A 22,673-nucleotide genomic window follows, 5' to 3' on the forward strand; every position below is an offset into this window, starting at 1 on the left:
GTCATTCATTGTAACTTGCCTGATGAGTGTGGTCATTGCGACCATACGAAACAGATTTGTTGCATTAAACAATAAATCAATTCCAAAAGTCTTGATTTAGTTTAAACTATATTTACTGCTCCTTTAATGTTGAGCACTCTAGAAAACTATTCTACGAAAATAAGTTAAGTATGTATATATATATATATGTCTATATATATATATATATATACAGCCATTTGCAAAAATTATGGCCGCTTCCACATATATGTACAAGTATATCAAAAGCATATCAAAAATTATTGGATATCATCCCTGATATTCATTTCGAGTTGTCCATCACTTTGGCTTTCCGAAAAAAATATCAAAAAAATTTCTCGCCGTTTCTGATATACTTTTGATATACCTGTATGTATATTTGAAACGGCCATAATTTTTGCAAATGGCTGTATATATATATACATATATTGCTACCTTTAAAGATGGCGTTGGGAACTGTGAGCGGGCTGAGACAATTAGAAAGCGATAAGCCGCTTGAAGTTTTATTTTATAAATCACGTGTCGGGATCGTCCCTATTAAATGAAAAAGCGAGATGTTTTAACCCATGGTATAAAGAAAACTATGACTTACCGTATACAAAAAGTGTAGTACAATCTTCTCCCTTTTTTTTCTCGCAATCATTTTGTAGTGGACTTCAAAACAGAACTTGCCATTGTTAAGTACCTTGTTGGCATTATTGTATGGTTAAACTTACATCTTCAGTTCCAGAGATAGCGAATGACAAATTAATCTGGTTTTGCGAATATTTCTCATGACTGTTTTCGTTTGAGCTTTTTGACGCTAGCGTTGTAGTTATATCATGGCTTTTATAATCTAGCATAGAAGTATCGAACTTCTCCCTTACTTTCAATTCATATTTCCATCGAATGCTGATGTTAGTCCCTTGTTGTCCGTAAGTGAACTCATCGGGTTTGACCACCCATAAGATTCCATCTGGAATTAAACAATAAAGAAATTTGCCCGTCAATCAATTTTTCCAGACAAATCCTGATTGAAATATTTTTTCTTATCCCACTCTATTATTGTGGACATTTTTATTAATGTCTGTCTCTACTACTGGAACTTACATGGTCATATTTATTGCCGTTTCTAACTGTTAGTTTTGCTTGCGAGCTAGATTTAATAAAGAAATTAACCAAGGTAACTTTGTGTCATAGGTCATAGTGTGACAAAATTAAACAAAATGAAATAAATAGAAATGTGAAGAAGTTCAACACACGAGAACATGAAAGAAGAAAGCTTAGAAACGCGAGCGTTTCTTTTAGTTGTCAAATGCTCTACAGCTCCGAGAGTGTTTATATCACAGCAGTACAGAGACATAAGCAGCCGTTTTCTTTTTTCTTTTTTCTTTTTTTCTTTTTTTTAATATTGTCCTCTGATATAAACACGGTTTTCAACCAATCATCACACGCGTAATATATCAAATATTTCATAAAAATATTCATTACATATATTACTAGAATTTCATACAGCAAAACTGTGTTATAAAAATCTCTATGCTTATTATGTTTCACGTGTGAAAAATGCAAAATATGACCAATCAGCGTCGTGCACAGCATTTTTCGCATTGAAAAATATCACCAATCAGAATTGAGAATTGACTAAACCAACCATTCAGAAAACGAAAAATAGTTACAATTGAAAGGCTTCCTGCCAAAGGTTTTTTTTAGCTTTGTAGTCAACAAAATGGTGAGTCGTTTTGTTCCGCTTCAATGTCGAATAATAGAATTTATACAGAACCGAGAAAACAAGAAAACAAAAAACAAAAAAAAATAAAAAAAACAAAAAACAAAAAACAAAAAAAACAAAAAAAACAAAAAACCAAAAAAACAAAAAAACAAAAAACCAAAAAATATAAATATAAAAACCAGAAAAAAAACAAAAAAAACAAAACACATTAAGTGAGAATAAAAGAGACCTGTCTTTGTTGACTAAATACCCGAAGATCAAAATGTGGATCAAAACGTGAGGAAATAGAGGCAAGAGACTCGAACGTGCTGCTTTCTGCAAATGCCTTACTCGTTTGAATCAGAAAGAAAGACGTACAGAGATGAATACCAACCGCCGACTTTTAGGTCATTTATGTCAGTCAAGCTTTGACCGATGCTTGAGGAAGAAAGATTACCAAGCGTTTATATGTGAATTCTAGTAACATATATAATAAAGAGAAAACATCATAGAAAGTGCTTTGTAAGGGATTATATTTACTCAGTTGTTTGTGTAAAAGCACTTACTCGCTCATACCTCGCTCGTTCATGTTTGTACACAAACAACTTGTGAATATAACCGCGTACGCCGCACTTTCTATGAAGTAATCTCTATATAACTTAAACTTATCTGATTGTTTCTTACTTGTACCTGACAAGTTAATATAAAATTGAATGCTGATCAAATGAAAAATAAGGCGGAATCTCATCAAACAACAGCTCATCCTCTTTAATCTATTGGTAAAAAAGATCAAATACACTATTAATGCTGATAAAGCATCGATTCATCATCATCACTACCATGATTATCATCTCATTAACAAAACATCATCACCAAAGTAGATCATATCCGTCATCACGTGCAAAGTTATATAAAACACACCCTGACAGCTGTGCAGCTTATCAATTTTCCAACAGTTGCCCCCTCGGCATCCCATAATGTCCTAGTTGAACAGTAAAATTCAAGATGGCCGCTGTATTGGTAAAACGGTGCATTATACACGAAAAAAAAATAGATGCAATCCAGTATATATTTTCAAAATAAAATAAAGTAGTTTCAAATGACATTCATTTTCAATCATGGCTTGTAAAACACTTTAAGCTCAAGTTCTTTATTTCCACGCATGGATTAAAAAAAAAAACAACATTAAATCATAGTTGCACTTTGCAATAGACTACTTCCGAGATATGCTTTGCTTGTCACGCACAAAGGTTTCAGTATGAGGCTACGTGCTAAATGCTCAGTCACTCGTGACAGGCGGTAAGAATTAATTTAATTTAGCACGTAGCCTCATACTGCAACCTTTGTGCGTGACAATCGAAGCATATCTCGGAGGTGGGCTATTGCGAGTTTCAGTGTTATTATTACAAATGACAGAAAAGCATTTCATAGCCTTTAAATCCATCCCTTGAATTTCCCCTATCTAGATTCTGGGAGATTGATTTCCAGCCCTAACAAATGTATTTTCCTTAGCTGAGAACTCTTGACTAAGATTATTGGAAAAGAATATGTTTCATTCTTAGCTGCTGATGTTGTTGTTGTTGTTGTTGTTTTTTGTTCGTTTGTTAGTTTTTTTATTTTCTAGAAAACCAAGAAAACCAAAACGGCATGTTGGAAATACCGCAGGTCTCAGGAAAACAATTACAGGAATTTATGGATTTTAATTGATATGTTGTGTTTCACAAAATTGAAGTTCGAGCCTGGCGGACACCACCCTCGGTGTCAGTACACCTCATAGTAACCATGTTGTATTCCATGTTAGGGATGGTTTGTGGTTGTGCCCAAGTGTGATTTCACGATGATAAAGGTTTAATTTTTACATAATTTTAGCGAACTTTTTGCCTAATTGTAGTGAATTTTTTGCAGAAAGCGGCTGAAACAGAGATTAAATTTGAACAGAAAGGCTAAAACCTATTTTTTGGGAGGAGGATCATAGGAGGATCCACTAGCACCCTTTCAAGTGCCTTCTTCTGTAATCTTATTATTGTTTTCTCTAGCTTTAACTGGTTTATTTGAATATCTTTGTAATGATACTTCTACCATTGATATTACTAATGCTAAGGTGTTGCTTTAACATTTGATGAACATTGGCAAATAAAAGCAACCAGTTGTAGGATCTGTACAGAACCTGAAATTACTCCAACAGTACTCTAGTATTTTAAAACTTTTAATGCTAATGACCAGGTGGGGGGAGGGGGGGGGGGCGGTTAGAAATGCAATGACCTTGGAAATGTCTACATTCATGCACGAGTTCCACTCCTTGTGATGTAAAAAAGTTCAAACTTGGTGAAATGTTTTTTCGTATCCTTTATAACCCTACATTATGGAAGACGCATGACTAGAGCCAACCAAGGTCTTTTGCTGAGCCGGAAGGCAAAGGAATAGGGCTTTGGGTATGATAATTCATTTTTAAGTTTTAAGTAGCTGTGGGTTTCTAGAAAACCAAGAAGAAGAAGAAGAAAAAAATTAAAATTTTGACATTTGAATCTATGAGCAGGTACTCCAACTGACACTTTCAGGTATTGACAAGGAATGGTACACTTGTTCTTTTTATAGTTTACCTTCGCTGTTTAATGTTTTTATATCAACAGCCAGCACAAGTATTCCCCTATTCTGAGATTTTTTTAAACAGCAGGGATCCCGAAATCTTAGTCCAATCCCAATCAGTTCTTTTTATTTTAACATATTTTTCTTTGTAACTACGACAAAAGGAATGGGTAAAAAACGCTTCATTTTTAGCTGGCATCCAAAAGTATTTGATTGTGTTATTTAAAAATATGTGCCTGAAAATAGCATTTAAATGTAGGGAAATCTTATACAATAACCTAATGGGGAAAAGCAATTTAAAAACAATTTAAGGTCGTGGGAATTTAAACTTGATATAGCTACTTACAGAAAGTTGTGACCAATAATTAGATTGGGAGAAAGGAAAATTGTTTCTCCGCATTCTGTTCGACATCAGTTAAATTCAAAATCCCATATTCAATAAATAATTAAAAAGGCTTTTCACCTGCTAATTTCTGGTTAAAACAATTCCGTTTGGTTTTACATGTCAGATCTCTAATTTTCAATTAGTTGTTTTCAGTCCGTCCGTCCGTCCGTCCGTCCGTCCGTCCGTCCGTCCGTCCGTCCGTCCGTCCGTCCGTCCGTCCGTCCGTCCGTCCGTCCGTCCGTCCGTCCGTCCGTCCGTCCGTCCGTCCGTCCGTCCGTCCGTCCGTCCGTCCGTCCGTCCGTCCGTCGTTCCGTCAGTCCGTCGTTCCGTCAGTCCGTCCGAGGGTTGAATTATATGATAATTATTTTTCAGGAAATCAGTACTGTTAGAGGTCAGATGTTGAAGAAACATAGATAAGAGTAGGAGCAATATCAACATGAGATTGAATTATATGATATTTATTTTCCAGGAAATCCATAGAATGTTAAGGTAAGACAATACCTCCTCGGATAAAAAAGGATGAGGATCTCTAACCCACCCCTCCAGTAGAGAACCAAATTCCTCAAAAGATCGTTGGGGAACTTAATAACAGAATTACAAGGCGGTTGATCGATAAGCAACTAGAACATCTAAATTAATGTTACATTATTGACACCAAATTTATAAGTTTCTTTTCCTTTTCTTCTAAGTTCTTCTTATTTCCCCCCCCTCTTTTCGCTACATGTGTTAATATGCCGTTGGATTCCTTTATGTCCCTTATTGAACGCCCCCAAAAGAGTCCTAGCTTTTTCTCGACGTTTTCCTAGGCCTTGAACTATGGGTACAATGTTATCATTCAATCCCATGAAAGGATCTTCTAAAAGGGTATAATAAAAGCAGCGCGTCTGTTCCTTTTGTATCAGGAAATATTTGGCGATTTATAGAGTCAAGCCATTGAAATTTTAACGGTGCGTTTGACAGCATCATATACGTATGATTTTGCTATTCGACGTTTTCTAAAATTGAATACTAATTAAATCAAGGCAAAACAATGTTTCCACCATATTGATTCTCAGCGGGAATGGAAGGGATTCAAGTGTAACTGGTTTGATGTCTTAATTACCTCAGGTTAAGAAATTGACAGGCATAATCTCTTATCATGAGAAGAGAAATAGAAAAAAAGAAAGAAAATCACGAAAAAGAAAAAAAAAAAACGTAAACCTTTTCTAACCTGTAACATAAAGCTCATGCCTTCCTGTTTTTTCTACAGAAACGATCCAAACTGTTAGTTCTCGAACTAGTCAGTGGTAAATTTATTAAATCAAAAGCTGCAACCTGTGAATATCGTTATCAAGCGGTTTTTGTTTATGCTCACGAAAGTACAAAATTAAAATAAGGCTCGACACCAAATAATACTTTTATTTTCTAATGCATGAGTTAAGAAGGCAGTCGCTTGCGGGAGGCTGTCGCTTTCGAGCGAAAACGTTTACTAAAGGAAGAGTAGACCGATCTTAGTTCATACAATAGCTATCAGTTGGTTGCCGGTCGTTGCAAAACAGTCTAAAGATGCGTTGCGTTCCTCCTTTTTTTCCTGTGTCACGTACAACATGCAAATGTTGTGCAAAAGTAACCAGGAGTCTTGTAAGCATTATTCAAGAGGCTATCGAGGCACGTGATACAGGGATCCCGTGTATAGTGATATCTGTTAGGCACGCGAAAGTTGCTTTATCATACAGAATAATGTTGCCTCAGTCTTCAAGGAACAATCTATCAGTGATTATTTTTAAAGACCCAAATAAAGAAATGCTTATAGTAATATCTTAATAAAAGCTTAGTAAAAGCTTATTTCGGTGAGTAAATGAATATTTTCTTTAAACAAAACTGAATCGCAGGGTAAGTTTCATCAATATGCCCTTGTCTCCCATGACCATGTCTGGCTGGCTTATAAGTTATCGCAACATTGTTTTTCAGCGGAAAAATCGCCAAACAAAAAATTATGCAGATATGAATTTTCCGTTTAAGCATTTTTTTATTTTTAACATTTTTTAGTCTGTTACCGCTTTAAGAGGTTTCAAAACGAAAATCGCCAATCATTTTTATAGGAAATACACTATGAACGTTACTACCTTTATAACATTGAGTCACAAGTAGTTCAGCTCTGAGCCTGTACATAATAAAGAAAACCAAGTTTAAGCGTTTGGACGATCTTGTTTTACAATAACAATAAATGAAAATCTACTAAGATTGTAGGAGGAAGTATAGTTGACCGCATAGCTAGTTACGAATCAATGAAGACATAACAGCTTGTTTTACTTAATGATAAAAGTAGAAGTATCTTCAGTGGGATCTATATTTGCGTCTTATCAAGGATGAATTGTAGTATATCGTGGTAAGGCTGGAGTATATAAGCAGATTATAAATTTTAAGCTTTTAAAGTAGCCTGAGCGGATTATAGGAAGCAACAGAAACAGCCCCAATTTGTGAAAGTGATTAACCGCTATAACTTGTGGCTTCTAGAAACTGAAATAGAAAAAGTAGCTATGTACTTTCTTTAATTTGAAAACCTTTGAAAACGGTGAATGGAGGAATAAGTGTCGTTGGGGCTAGAAGGGATATACTTCACTACCAACTCTTATCTGAATACTATGCAATGTTGAGGTGCATATTTTGTCATACCGCCATGTTTCCTCATTATCTTCCCTTGCTAGAACAACCAACCTAACGGCTGTTTCATTACTATGTATATATGGCGAGGAAGTTTGAATCATATGGTTACACCGCAAGAATAATTTGTGCTTGAATGCCAAATCAGTGCTTGAATGCCAAAGAAAATATATTATATATATTTATTTATATATTTCGTTTAATCCATAGAGCTTTCGAATTCTCTTATGACATGTTATGAAAAACCGTGACTTCTGAATATATTCTTATACTTTCGAAAGCCCTCTGCGTATATCTATACTGGAGCGCGGCGGACCTCTCGCGACTTTGTCGCAAGTTGGCCGCGCTCGATAAATTTCCGCTCGATAAACCCCTCGGGAGGCAAGAGAGGTCGGCAAGTCTACTGTATTAATGTTTTAAGCAAGCCTAATTATGCAATAATCATTAATAATAAGTCGAAGGAGTCGACGTTCGTTAAAGGTATTTTGTATTATATATATGTTTATTACCGCTTTGATGTTATTACCACGACCTATGGTCTTTGTAGAGCATTAAAAAGAACACATTTCCGGGTGATTTCATGAACATATAACTCAGGTATGAGAATCAGTTGATATTTCGATTCTTACCATAACAGGCTTGCAGATGAACTTTGATAGGTCCACATTGAGTTTTCAATAATGTAATCTGTCTATTTATTTTTTCTGCTTTCAGTCGACTTTCGATTTAGAATTCAAAAATATAGACACAAACTGCAATTCTGGTCTCAGATGTTAACGCGTCTTACTCACGCGTCAGCCATGTTTATTTCCATGAGAATATTATTACCCTCGAAATTCAATATGGCTGCGAGGTTTTGAAGTCATAACGTAACCAACAAATCAACTTAATTGAATGTTGTTGAACGTTATTGTATTATCGTATCTTTCGTTCCATTTTAAACACCAACTAAACAAGAAACTCTACTCACAGAAATATAACAAATGTCTTCCGAGAACTACTGGATGAAGACAAAGAGAATTTTGTTCTTATTCGATAATTTTCGGAAAACAATCGGCAGTTCGCGATGTTTTTTTCGTGGTGTTCCATATTATCATTCATAAATAACGAATAAACGACGTACCGTTGTCATCAAGGGCGGATCCAGCGAAAAATTTTAGGGGGGGGGGGGGCTATTTGAGTTTAGGGGGGGCTAATTGAGTTTCTTCCGTCAACACAACGAAAAACAATATAAAAAAGCAACGCTTTTTTTTTCTGCTGATAAATTGTAAATGATGAAGAAAAGAACCCTGATTTACCGTTTGATTAAATTACTCTAATTTCGCGCGGGAAATGTACATAAGTATTTGCGATTTAAATAGTGTTTGTTTTTGACGTGAAAACGATTTATTGATTGAAATAATAGCGAATTGAAATAATTATGTGGGGGGGGGGGGGGGGGGGGTAAAATAATACAATGCTAGCAATCAAAGAGACGCAGTCAAATATATCATTTTCGAAATCGTACTATACTGCTGTGTTCCTTACACTCCGGTTTTGCCTCTTTGTTTTTAGCGTCAGATTATTCACAAATACCAATGTTAAAGTAAAGAATGCACAACTTCTCAACGATACAAGCAATATTAAAATTCAAGGATGTTCCCTTCAATACATGAATATTATACACAAAATCGTGGTTATCCCTGAGCAACAGAGAGCACAAAAAAGGAGTATTATATTACGACTAATTATGTATTTATATGTTTGAAAGATGTCTGCGGTATTAAAGTGAATTCGAACGCCGAAATTGAATTTTTTTTTTTTACTTACGTCTACGTTTTTTTTCAGAAATTACCTTGGTATATATCAAAACACTTATCGACTTTAGCCTCTGGAAATCAGTGAGTGGTAAACGACTTGATCCGTATTGCTATAAATTACTTTTATTTATATGTCTAGTCGTTCTAACGATTTCGCATTAATTGGGGACACGTTTTGCTCACACGCTTTACCACTACATTCAATATTCTATGCACACAACGCTCAACTCACATGTTGATTTTTACAGAGGGAAGAAACCGGAGAATCCGGAGAAAACCCTCGTAGCATGGGGGAGAACAACACATCAATCACACTCAATTCACATGTGGCGACCGCAGAAACGGATAAATCTCTCTATCCAACTTGTCACGCATTAAAATCTAATGTTACAAGTTGGGACTATCACGGTGATATTCTGGACGCTAAATTGGCTACGAGCTACATAATTCAAAATGGCGGCCGCTTCTGCACATAAAGTGTTGCCTGAATAGTTGGACGAGTGATGAAAAACGAGCAACAAATTGCAAATTTGCTGCAGGAAGTTGATCTACGTTCTACTTTTCACAAAACGTTTTCCCAACTTGCAACATTAGATTTTGTTGCGTGACAAGTTGGATAGATAGGGTGTAATACGAGCAACATTGTTTTCGAACTTGCACAGCAACAATGTTGCGCCACAAGTTGGACGTTTTCGTGTCTCTTATTTCAGCGCCTTTCTTCCTTAACATAATCACTATAATATTTTACCACGAAATAAAGTATAAATACTGCAGAAGGAAAAGTAACAGTTATAATTTTATAACCACCACCCACCCCTTTCTGTATCGTTTTCTGCCCTTTACCCCAGCAAAAGTACGTTATTTGTCTTCTATTTCCAATAACTCTCATACACAATAGTTGTTTTGTAAGAGAAAAAGCAATCGACACAACGAGTTAATCAGTTCACTTTTAAAATAGTTCGCTCTGTGCCAGACATCTTGTTAACAAGGCTTGACAGAGGTGGTTGCATTTTAACAGTCATTGTACTGATGCTAGTCAGTCCAAGAATAGTTGGTGAGTTTGTAAGAAGGACACTAATCTACAAAACTAGATGGCAATGCAAATACAATTTTCAGTTTGCAAACGACAGCTATGAATATTACTGATTTATTATCACATGGGAAATCGGTTTTATCTTCGTAAAGAGGACACAGTTTGCGTAATTCAATAGCCACAACAACAACAAAAGATTTCAAGCTATGCAATAGGACGAAGCTAGCAAGAAAGATATTGGTTACGCTGTGCCCATTATTGAGTCTTCTATACGAAATTATACCCGGGAAACCAACACAAAACACACAATTACGTACATATGTACAGTCGAAATGAACGACCGTTTTTCTTTTCGGACAAAGGTTTAATAGTGAGGGACCAGATAGCGATGTTAATCGAACATCGAACAATAGAAGCCCATGTTGGCAAATTATCGATTGTTATTCTATGGTTTTTTACTTTCAGAATATGACGCTAACAAGAAAAGTAAAATAGATCTACTATAACATGTATTTTCTGGAAATAAGCAATACTTTTATTTGGAAAATATATGCATAAAGAAAAAGACGAACACGGCAAAGAAATTTGAGCAACTAGCTCCTACGAACACGTTATAAAAGCGTATTAAAACGAAAACCTATAATAATAATACATGCAGAAAATGCCAAGGTCGAAGGCTGGGGTCACAGTTTTATGTAGATTTTGTAACGGCTTCCTAAGTATTTTCATTTCTATCAGGTTGGCACCGGGGTTAATTACCAAGATAAAATGAATCACGTTACTGCGCAACTTTTGGTACTTTGCTCAAAGTTTATTTTTTTATTAAACCCCGTCTTTATATCCCATCTTCGTCACGCAAGGTTCATATTCCGATTTGATAAAACCTACTACTTCCCAAGTGCTTTATAACTCGGCTGCACACACCTCATTGTGAAATACAGGCTAGACAAATAACAGTTTACAATAGATTGCTATCAATAGACGTCACTTCCGGTAATAGCTCTTTTTTGATGGCTTGTAGAATCCTGGAGGTTGTTTTGATCTCTTATTTTCTGGTTTGAAGTCGCTTAAATAGTCAAATACAATAGTTTGAGGATTTACTTTCACATGTTTTGACTTAGCATCCGCTAGTTGCCCCCCTGTCAACCACTTGTTTGCCCCCCAGTCAACTCCAAAAAGTCACGTGATTGATAGTAATCAATAAAACACGAAAAACAACGTCGAAAACGCACACGTGCTGATTGTGTGATGTTGCAGAACACGTGCTCAGCACGAGCCAATCCATAACCAATCCATAACCAATCACTGAAATCAGAAATCAGAAATCAGAAATCAGAAATCAGAAATCAGAAATCAGAAATCAGAAATCAGAAATCAGAAATCAGAAATCAGAAATCAGAAATCAGAATCAGAAATCAGAAATCAGAAATCAGAAATCAGAAATCAGAAATCAGAAATCAGAAATCAGAAATCAGAAATCAGAAATCAGAAATCAGAAATCAGAAATCAGAAATCAGAAATCAGAAATCAGAAATCAGAAATCAGAAATCAGAAATCAGAAATCAGAAATCAGAAATCAGAAATCAAATCAGAAATCAGAAATCAGAAATCAGAAATCAGAAATCAGAAATCAGAAATCAGAAATCAGAAATCAGAAATCAGAAATCAGAAATCAGAAATCAGAAATCAGAAATCAGAAATCAGAAATCAGAAATCAGAAATCAGAAATCAGAAATCAGAAATCAGAAATCAGAAATCAGAAATCAGAAATCAGAAATCGGAAGGCCCTCCTCGGCCATCGTATTAACTACCTTGGCATTATGGATTGTTTCTTAGAATAGCTTATATTTCGAAATAAAAAAGTAAAAAAATAAGGGTCATAGGCACTTTAAAGTATTCTTAATCAAGAAGGCTCTCTGTTTTTGTGACGAGCGCGTAGGTAGGTCCTCTAACCGATTGTTAACGTTGAACGTTAGCATTGCAAGAGCCGTTCCACCGTAACGGATGGGCACAGCACTGATCTGCTATGCAAAGCAATGTCATGTCAACGTCATGATTTGCATGCTTGTGCATACATTATATCAGTTGTCTGAACCGGTTTTCGGTATGGAAATTATTACATAGCGATATTTCAATGTAGCTTCATTTTTATAAATTTCAAGCTATAAACCTACACAAACAACTAATACTCATGTTCTACGTATATACGTTACCTACACCTTGCTTCAAAAACAACACCTTTTTGACGCAACTATGAATTATAAATTCAATTAATTATTGTGTTCTAAAAGACTTAAAATATTTAGAGACATTGAAAAATGAAAAATAATAAAAATAAGAATTTTGGTTCTCGATTTACTGACAATTATTCCTTTCCTAATCTTATATTTTTACATTTGAGAAATGATTTCCTTACTAACTATGTCATATCATTGTCCTGCAAATGGTTGATCTGCTGTAACACAGTTGATAAGTTGTTGACATTTTCCCCTTCGATCAAATGAACAGCAATAACAAACCATGGGCTGGAGAGCTAAAGCCTAATATATTTGCTCTAACAGTTATGGCCGGTTTCGATATTCGAATGGTAACTAAATATTCCATCTAATAGCTTCAACTATTTTAGAAATGTTTTGAATTCTAAGCACTTACTTCCTTACCAAGAAAGATCTGTGGCAGTCATATACTTTATTTCCTTTTTCTTGTTACATATTCATAGCTTAGAATCGCACATTCGTATTTAAAGACCCATTGCCACTTACCGTGATGCATCACAATTTGTTTATATTTTGAAATCGTGTCACTACTGAAAAAAACAATTCCAACATTTTGAATAAACTCTTAAATAGTCCCTATAGCCGTAAAATAATGTAAAAGAACAATTATTGTGCCTTAGTGCTATGTCGGAAAAGGATTTAATATGACGTTATTATTCAAAATATGAATCTTTGAATTTCATGGACCACGAAATTCATCTGTGACCGCGGTGCATCACGGTAAGTGGCAATGGGTCTTTAAGCTCTCCCCGATACTATCGCTATACCGTCATTTCTTTGCTTCCTAAAAGACTAAAAAATGTATAGGCGATTGATATAATGAAAAAAATATACTTACCTTGTCTTACTCCACTTGTAGTTTTACCTTCATCTGTGGGTCACAAGCAACACACCGTAGTACCATTCATTAAAATTATGCTAGACGTTTCTTGAAAATGAATAGGTCAACCGACGTAAGTTGTTTTCATATATTACTGAAAATTTGGACGACCACGTGGACATTTTAATATTGACCCTAACATAAAGAGATAGAAGGGGGGGCGGGGTGGGGTTGAGCAATTCTTAGTCGTGGGGGGGGGGGGGGGGGACTTCTAATAAAAGACCATTTTTGATAGACAGTAGTCATACTACTATATGATAAAAAAATAGCAATAAATGGAGAGGCAATATTGAGAATCATTAAAGTTTATTATTAGTAAAGTATAAAAGGCGATATATTTTTGCTATAAGTTTTTTCGGCCTCAATTTGTCAAACTGTGTGCCATAATATATGTTAAAAATTTGGATGATGTGGATAATTCTTTTTCTTTTTTTTTTTTTTTTTTTTACAGAAAATTAATAATTTATTAATATATATATATATATATATATATATATATGTATAATATTATCATCTATATTAGAACATACTATTAAAAAGCTATACATTGCCATAAAATCAATAATCTAGTTACAATAAAATTGTCATTAGATGACTTGTTTCTTTAGCAACTTTTAAGTTGTTTAAAAAAATATACCGTATTTCGATAAGCCAGCTGTCACCAATACCTACAAAGCTAATACAGATTAAACGAGATTGCAGGAATCTTCAAACGTTAAACATAAGGCGTGAATTTTCTTTCTTTAATACTTTATAATTTTTAAAAAAAGCGTAATTAGTTAATTGCTTGAGGATGCCTGCATTAGATGAGACTGTTACTTTAATTAAATAATATAAAATTAGGCCATCATCAAGACAAGTTGTATAACAGCAGTTGAAACATATAGATGTTTCTTTCTACCTATCATTCTGGGCAGAAAAACTATATTTTTCGGGTGACTAACTTTTTTTGAAATATATGCTTACCTAATATCAAAAAATCACAATTCATAAAAAACTTTACTCGAACTATAAGATAATTAATGTGGTATTGGCTCAAAACGTTTTTCTTGTAATGCCTCAAACTGAAGTGTTCAACGACTCATATACTGTAACCGATGCGATATTCAAGCTGGTTGGTTATCAAGAATATGATTTTTTATTTATTTAAAAGCACACATTTCAGCACTGATTTTTGAAAAACGAATTTGTACTTCTAGTTTTTTAAAAAAAATGTTTCATTTCTTGTTTATTTTTAGCCTACAAGAAAGAAGGAAATTTGGTTTCCAATTATAATGGATTTCAGTTGCCGGGTCACCGTATTCCCAAATATTTGCATAATCAATTACTGTCATAAATGTCAGTACGGCCAAGGCAGCAAAGATCCTCCCTGACATGTCCCTGATCAACGCTGTCAACTCCATCTTCTTCTTCGTTACTGTTTTGGTTATCAGAGGTTTTTGGATCTTGATGTTTTATATTAACAAACTTGAAGGATGTTTTGGATTGGACAAGTCAGCTGGTATGTCATCATACAGAGGATTTAGTGTTACATCAGCCGATTTATCCTAAGGTGAAAAAAAAATGTAAGCAAATGTCGTTGTTCACCAAGTGAATGATAAACCTTCAATTTCGGGTGTTATGTGTTGCTCAGGATAAGCCGAAATTTTATTTAGACTACTCACATTTTCCAGGGACTCCGGAGAGGAAAGGTTGGGGGGCTCTAGCCCCCCTAATAGGTTACTATCAATAGACGTCACTTCCGGTAGTAATTGAGTTTTGACGTGGAGGGGGGAGGTGGGGGGGGGGGGGGGGGGCGTTCAACTGAAATACTCAGATTTATTACTTTTAGAACTGTGTTGACATGTTTTGACTTTAAATTTGCTAATTGAACATCAATTACCCCCCATTCATTTCCGACGAAAGTCACGTGATTGATAGTGAGCAATTATTTGTCGCCATGTTGAATTACTTATTTACTGTTTATAAATAAATATAATATAAACTTAATATAAATACAATATAAACTTCACAACAAACTTCAACACTTTAAGCCATCTACTATTATATATATAAATTCCAAGTTATTCGGCTCTTCTCGGCAAATGAATCATAATAAAATACTGAACACGCCAGTTCTCTCAATTAACGAAGAACAATGAACCCAGCTGTCCAAAATTTCGAAGGCAGATAGATAGATAGGTAGATACTTTATTAACGTGTCAAGAAAATAACTAGCTGAGGGAAAACCCTCTACAAATAGGTGACACCTAAGGTATAATAATAAAATAAAATCATAAGACATACAATGATATTAATCAAGACTAAAAATTAACTCAATAAAGTAGTAAAAAAATTATTTTATAATTATAAAATATAAAACATAAATATTCTAATGTTTTGACAATAATGTAATAATGATCCTAATCAGCCTTTCAACTATTACATAAAAAACACCCTCTACATCCGTTGTCAATTAAAGATGTAAAGTTTTTTTTTACGGATGCGATTTTTAAAATCACCTAAAGATTTGCTTAATCTGTCTTTTTTATCTAATTTGCTCCAAAGTATGGGACCTAGATATCTAAGGGAATGCTTACCAAACGTGACTGTGTTAAATCTAGGTATAAGAAAATCTGAGTTTCTGAGGCTGTAACAAGTATCACGAGGTTTGAACATGTTAGTAATAGCTTCGAAACACATCTTGGTGTGTTTAACTTTATACATCAGAATACAAATATTCAAATATTCAATAACTGATTATAGCTGGACTTTGTGTCCCTATAAACGGCCCTTAATCCTCTTTCCTGGATTCTCCCCAACAAAGATAAACTTTAATGCAATGAATATGTTGCAAATGCCTTTTCAAAGCACTGGAAAAATGAGTAAATGATGAGTCTGTAGTCATGAAACAATGACAAGAATAATAATATACGAACTCGAAAACGGTGTATTCAAAGTAATCCGGACATATTCATTGTAATTTTATTATTTTCTTGAAAAATAATGCAAACCAACCTTCTTTTTGTTTTTATTGACTTTTGCATACACGGGTTCCACGTTAGATTTCAATTTCTTTGAACTGGATGTATCGTCACGTGGTGGTTGTTGTACTTGGTTAGAAGTGATTACCGGCTTGTACCCAGTCTCTTCCACGGTGGCATAATCAGCATTGCTTGCAGATATGTTAATTACTCTTCTCACTCGTATAGCATCAACTGGTTCTCCATACGGACTCTCCTCCATCCACTGATTTTGCCTTCTAACAAAGTCGTGTGTTTTATATAATGAGTCAATAAAAAAGTAATAACCAACATAACTAACTATTCGTCAATCAAATCAACCAAAGCCTGAATGGACCCGAGTTTCTTAAAGGTATCGCGGTTGTGAGGCTAACATGTAAATACAAAAGAAATCACACTTTTTCTCGATGGAATCTGTGGCTCTTCTTTCGTATTTCCATGACGTTATCGTTGCATTCAAATACTTTTAAAAAGGGTCTATTTTTTATCTATTTAACACTAGTCAACTAGTCAGCGTTTGAAGCCTAAGTAATCGATTAATCAAACAAAGAAGAAGAATCCTAGTCAACTAGAATGCACTGCGCCGGCAGGAAACAATGAAATGCTATGCAATGCGCTTTTTTTTTCTGCCAGAAAAATGGTGGTTTGTAGGTGAAAGTTGAGGTGAAATTCATGATTCGATTCGCTGTTGTCCTGGTCAGAACCATTAATTGTTCTAAAAAAGTCAAAAAAAGATATAACTAGCTAAAAACTAGTGTGAGCTGCGTCGGTGTTTCTAATGAAACAGTAATGATGAAAAGGTAAATTATACACCGTGAAAAGATGAAAAAACTTACTGACGTTTCGGACGCTAGTCCTTCGTCGGAGTAAAAGAGAAAGAAGTGGTAGAAGTGGTTCTACCACTTCTTTCTCTTTTACTCCGACGAAGGACTAGCGTCCGAAACGTCAGTAAGTTTTTTCATCTTTTCACGGTGTATAATTTACCTTTTCATCATTACTGTCTAAAAAAGTCAGTTCTTTACTATTACACAATGTCATATACTTATAAAAAGTAGAACTTGTCAGAACTTACGGGTTACGGGCTATAGACTGTGTACCTTGAAGCAAAAGAAACAATATTATAGTTATGGCATCATGAAAATAGGTTATTTTCGCTTAAACGTGTTACATTCCCATTAGTTATCCCTTATAAACGAGCAGTCGTGTTAAAATGAACCACAGGATTAAAATGTACACCTAGATACTGGTAAAAAAAAGCGAATTAGCTTATAATGTTGACTGTTGCTCGATCTAAATCAAATATTCCTTAATATGGCAATTTTTACAACCATGGTCCCGCTTTTTGACCCCTTGAGCATACGCTTCTAAAAGAAGCATGTATCCAACCCTATCATAATACTATTGTTTTGGGTCACTCAATGCAAACGAATTCGCGAAAGGTCACAGCACCAGTGTCTAAGGCTTACGTGGGAACTAATTATTATTTGGCTTCAACTCTTGTAACGTGTACTATATTTATCTTCTCACTTACCCTTGTCGATGTCACGTATTGACTGCTTCCATTTTCTTAAGCAGAGAATAAAAGCCAGTATTAACGCAACCGTAACCAGAGAGCAAACGACCACTATGATTATGAGTAGCCAATCAGGACCAGAATGAAGAATTGATTCGTCTGAAATATCAAAGAAGCACAATCATATGTTATCATGTACTTATAAGTCATGTACTTGATACTAAAATAATAGAATTAATTTATAATTAAAGAAAGCCGAAGTTAAGATACTTTGTTCTGCGCTGTCGATACCCCGAAAGGCTGGCACTATCTTGTTCATGATCCCCTCAATATGTGTAGCTAGTCTCTCATCTTTGTGTGATCCCCCCTCCCTCCCCCTTCTCATATTGATACACAAGACAATAATATTATATAGCTTATATTTATGGTCATATATTTATATCAACTAGGTTATCTGTTCGCAGAGAGATGTATGCTAAGCAATGTGTATTGATAAACAACCTTATATCTGATGCAAAGAAGCAATACTACTCTGATCTCATAACATCATGTGGATCTGATCAGCATCAATTATTCAAGATTGTTGATTCTCTCAATAAAGTAAAATCTCAGAAACAATTTCCAACTACCAGCTCAGCAGATATTCTTGCTAATAATTTTGCTGATTTCTTCCAATCCAAGATACATGTAATAAGACAAGGCCTTTGACAACTGAGTACCAATGTGACTAATCCGTTACCCGGTACGTTTCTAGCTCAAAGTAAGAACACTCTGGACGCCTTCACACCTGTTACATGTGAAGAACGGTCCTCATTGATAAAGAGGATATCTACCAAGTCATGCAGACTAGAACCACTCCCATCAAATATACTTAAAGAATGTTTCCCGCTTGTACTTCCAGTTAGAACAGAGATTATGAATGCGTCAATAGAAAGTGCTACAGTACCAGATTGCTTGAAGTGTGCGTCTCTTCTCGTCACAAAAAACCATCTTTGGACCCACGCGAGTATAATAACTTTCGCCCAGTTTCTATCCTCAAACTTGTCAGTAAAGCAATTGAAAAGGTGGTTGCAATTCAAACTGATCGACACGTATTGGACAATGACTTGGATGATCTTTACCAATCTGCCTATAAAGCACATCACAGTACAGAGACAGCATTGTGTATGACACCATACAACTTTGTGTATGGACCAACATGTCACGAACATTTGCAGAACATGCTTCTGTCACTGAAGGAACATTAGCAGAATAAGAAAATATCTTACTCGCGAGTCTGCAGAAACATTAGTCCATGCACTTATTACATCTAGGTTAGATTTTTGCAATTCTCTCTTATTCGGACTACCAGACTATGCTATCGAACGTTTACAGAAGGTTCAGAATTGAGCTGCTCGTATAGTAACCCTTACTCGCAAGTATGAACATATAAGACCTATTTTATATGATTTACATTGGCTACCAGTCGAACAGAGGATTAAATACAAGATATTACTATTAACATATAAGGCCCTTAATGGACAGGCTCCAGGATATATATCTGATCTAGTTAATATCTATAAACCTAGACGTACTCTTAGATCGTCATCTAGTAATAATTTAGTCATGACTAGTTATAATTTACGAACTTATGGATATAGAGCATTTTATTATGCTGCTCCTTATTTATGGAATTCTCTGCCTCATGATATCAAGACTGCTGGCTCAGTTTCCAGTTTTAAGTCTTTAATTAAGACTTACCTTTTTAAGGAAGCGTTTGCTTAAGTATAAGTATATAGCCAATGCATATATATATATACAATTTATCCTTGGATAAACTATTTTTAAATATACTTATAAGATAGATATTTATTTATTTCAATACGTTAGTGATAAATAATTGTAAATTTTTATTCATTTATTTTTTTATAATTGTTAAGCACTATTGGGCTTTTTATGGAAATAGGGCTATATAAACAAATAAAGTTATTATTATTATCATTATTATTATTACTATTATTATTGTTGTTGTTATTTTTATTTTTATTATTATCAGCAGTAAACACGTTTGAATGCTAATTAGGTAAGCTAGATAGGGCGTAAGTTCGTAACCTACCAGCATGACAGGATAAAATAATATATACAATCACTTAAAACCAATTATTAATGTTCTTAAGATGCAGTTTAAATACTTGGAATGTTTGAAATGTCCTTAAGATGTGATTAATTTGAATGTTCTTGCAATGTTCACTGTGCAGCTTAATACCGCTTTCTGCATTCTGAGTAATACATCTTTGTATCTTGCTCCAAAGATATTCTTCATCTCAGGCTCCATCTCTTTAGACCATCCTCCAAGAGCGTCCAAAATGAGGTTCACTTGCAAGATCGTGTATCCTGGGTGTTGTTTTGTGAGCTCAAGTCTAAGTGCTCCATACTTCTTCGTCTTCTCTTTGTCTTTCTTTTCTCGGTTGTTAACCCACGGACAGCTCATTTCCACCATGAGTACTTTCTTGTTATTGTGGTCGATGAAACGCGCGTCCACACGGTTAGATCGTACATACATGTGGTCAGCATATACAGGTACATCCCAGTATGCTTCAGCGTCAGTTGATTTGTAGAGTGGTTTGGGTTTGACATCAGAAAACCATGGGGGTGTACTATCAGCCAGTTTGAGATCTCTTAGCATCTCAAAGATTATTATTATTATTATTATTATTATTATTATTATTATTATTATTATTATTATTATATAGCTTCAGTTGTCAACACCGAACCAAACTGGGCTTGCCTAACTCTTCTTGTGAATATTGGCTTTCTTCCAGGCAATTTGACACAAGCGCTTGTTTCTTGGTTTCGATTCTTGGTAGGCACATGTTGACCTTGTTGCATTCTAGCTACTTGGTTGCAATACACCCTTTGCATGTGACATCAAAGGATCTCAATTTGGAGGACAAAACAAAAGAATTTTAATCTCCTAGGAATTGGGAACCCATTGGCTTGTGTGCTGCAAGAAGCCTATTTTATAATTATTCCTTTGTTTTCAAAAATAATTTCCACTCGACCACATGTAATAAGAGGCAGCTAAATGATAATATAATAATGTAATCTTTCTATATATATATACAATAAATAAGTTCCAGAAAGCTATTACATTAATTCATACTGAAATGGTCGACTATACTGATACTTGTGCTAAGATTTTCTTTTGTGAAGTGAGCAACATCATACAATCCATCCATACTTCTATCCCTCAGTTGGTCAATACACATGTAATCCAGGCTATTGCAGACCAAAAATAAATGATGATCACTTTGATCATATAGTAAACATACCTTTTTTCTTGCAAAATGAAACGGATTTGCGTTGAAAAGCTAAAAAATTAAAATAGTTGATATGTCAAAAAATATATAGTCAACCATATAACCCCCTGACAGCCCTTGAAACGCTGACCAATCATCAACCAAATAAATACGAAATCAAGCAATCTAGAAAATTAATGAAATCAATAAACCAACAGGCAAGCAGGCAAGCAGGCAAGCAGGCAAGCAGGCAAGCAGGCAAGCAGGCAAGCAGGCAAGCAGGCAAGCAGGCAAGCAAAAAACGTTATGTTAAAAACATACCTTCTACTGTTATTGAAGGACTTTTGACGTCTGCAACAACATTCGATGCCACACAGTAGTACTGTGATGTACTATTTTTACAGTCTTCATTTTGTACGAGTAACGTTCCGTTTGCCGCTTCAACGTTTGTATTTCTTAATTTGTCATACCAAGTAATATTTGGTCTTGGGGTCCCTGTGGCTTTGCATTGCAGTGTAATGTTATCGTTCTCCATTGTAATTCGATTATCTGGATGATCTACTATAGTTGGTGGTTCTGTGAATAGCGTATTCATAGATATTATTAGTTATAAGTCTACATATTTAGGTATAAGTTACATTCTACTTTTCAATTCATTAGAGTGAAATCTACTGCATAAATAACTGATAAATAATAATAAATTAAAGATCCTAAATAGAATTAAAGTTACAGCATGAAAAGTAATGCTTTATTAATTAATAACATTACTAACCATTTTGAACTTTTTTATTTAGGATTGTAACTTACGATAGATCGGTATTCTGAGGGAATTTGCTGTTTCTTGCCCATATTTGTTCTTTGCAATACAGCCGATAGTAAGAAACGTTCCATTATTAGATGTAGTAATTGTGACATTACCATCAGACGAGTTTACCATTGTTATATTTCCTTGTTTGATGGAGTAATTTGCTGGGGGAGATGCGTCTGCATTACAGAACACTTCAAATGTTTTATTTGCTGTGGCAAATTTCATATCCGATGTCAGCTTTGCATTTATTGGTTGATATTCTGTATAATAATAATGATAAGATAGCACAAGTCACAAGATATTGAAAACAAATTCTCAGGCTCGACGCTAAGACCATTCGATTGTTCAACCATCTGCCATGCTAAGCAAGTAAGCCTTATATAAAAATGTTGATCTAAATAGCAGAAGGTACATACAGGTCTCTTCTGTTTACTCTACCTTCCTCCCTGTTTAGCAAACTGATGTCTTTGCTACCTGATCATTGGCCAGCCGCACCTGATTGGCTGGAAACAGTCAGCCAATCATCGATAGCGTGCAAGGCTGCATAAAAAGGATACCTGCAGCGTTTTTCTTCTGCAGATAATAAATTTATCTTGTATAATTTGACTTAAGGTAGAAAAAGACATTTCAAAAACGGTTTGTTTTCATTCGTCCGCCAGTTAGTTACCTTCATTTCCATTTTTTTCTTTTTTCTTTTTCTATTTTTTTTTTTTTTTATTGTTCAAAATATAGATGATGATATCCAACAAATCCCTCTCTTAC

The 22,673-nt window shown here is 34.8% G+C and overlaps 2 protein-coding genes and 1 long non-coding RNA gene across 6 annotated transcripts in view; 1 reads left to right on the top strand and 2 right to left on the bottom strand.

Annotated features, from left to right (window-relative positions):
• Window positions 1-7,608: 7,608 nt before the first annotated feature.
• Window positions 7,609-14,931, top strand: LOC148905604 (uncharacterized). Its single transcript, XR_016121638.1, has 2 exons — window positions 7,609-7,802; window positions 14,549-14,931. It is a non-coding gene; the product is annotated as an uncharacterized LOC148905604 (long non-coding RNA).
• LOC116288558 (B-cell receptor CD22) overlaps window positions 13,600-22,673 on the bottom strand; it is an 85,322-nt gene continuing 76,248 nt past the window's right edge. For 3 of the 4 annotated variants that reach the window (XM_089039612.1, XM_089039610.1, XM_089039611.1), the window contains exons 5-11: window positions 21,911-22,171; window positions 21,425-21,679; window positions 21,137-21,175; window positions 17,844-17,984; window positions 17,385-17,409; window positions 16,308-16,551; window positions 13,600-14,857 (exon numbers count right to left, since the gene is read on the bottom strand). In XM_089039612.1, coding sequence (XP_088895738.1) covers window positions 14,765-14,857; window positions 16,308-16,551; window positions 17,385-17,409; window positions 17,844-17,984; window positions 21,137-21,175; window positions 21,425-21,679; window positions 21,911-22,171 — 1,058 coding nt within the window. In that variant the 3' untranslated portion in view covers window positions 13,600-14,764. The remainder of the gene's footprint in view (window positions 14,858-16,307; window positions 16,552-17,384; window positions 17,410-17,843; window positions 17,985-21,136; window positions 21,176-21,424; window positions 21,680-21,910; window positions 22,172-22,673) is intronic. The other variant, XM_089039613.1, reaches the window with a different exon arrangement.
• LOC148905605 (uncharacterized) lies at window positions 19,857-20,491 on the bottom strand. Its single transcript, XM_089040398.1, has one exon. The coding sequence runs from the start codon at window positions 20,488-20,490 to the stop codon at window positions 20,017-20,019; it is 474 nt and encodes a 157-aa protein (XP_088896524.1). The 5' UTR covers window position 20,491; the 3' UTR covers window positions 19,857-20,016.

This window comes from Actinia tenebrosa, unplaced genomic scaffold (genome assembly GCF_029948245.1).
Source record: "Actinia tenebrosa isolate PJP-AT-01 unplaced genomic scaffold, QUT_ActTen_1.0 PGA_scaffold7__59_contigs__length_16204524, whole genome shotgun sequence".
Taxonomy (NCBI): domain Eukaryota; kingdom Metazoa; phylum Cnidaria; class Anthozoa; order Actiniaria; family Actiniidae; genus Actinia; species Actinia tenebrosa.

Coding starts and splice junctions, on each gene's coding strand:
- LOC148905605 (XM_089040398.1), bottom strand. CDS start 20,490: ATGCTAAGAGATCTCAAACTGGCTGATAGTACACCCCCATGGTTTTCT.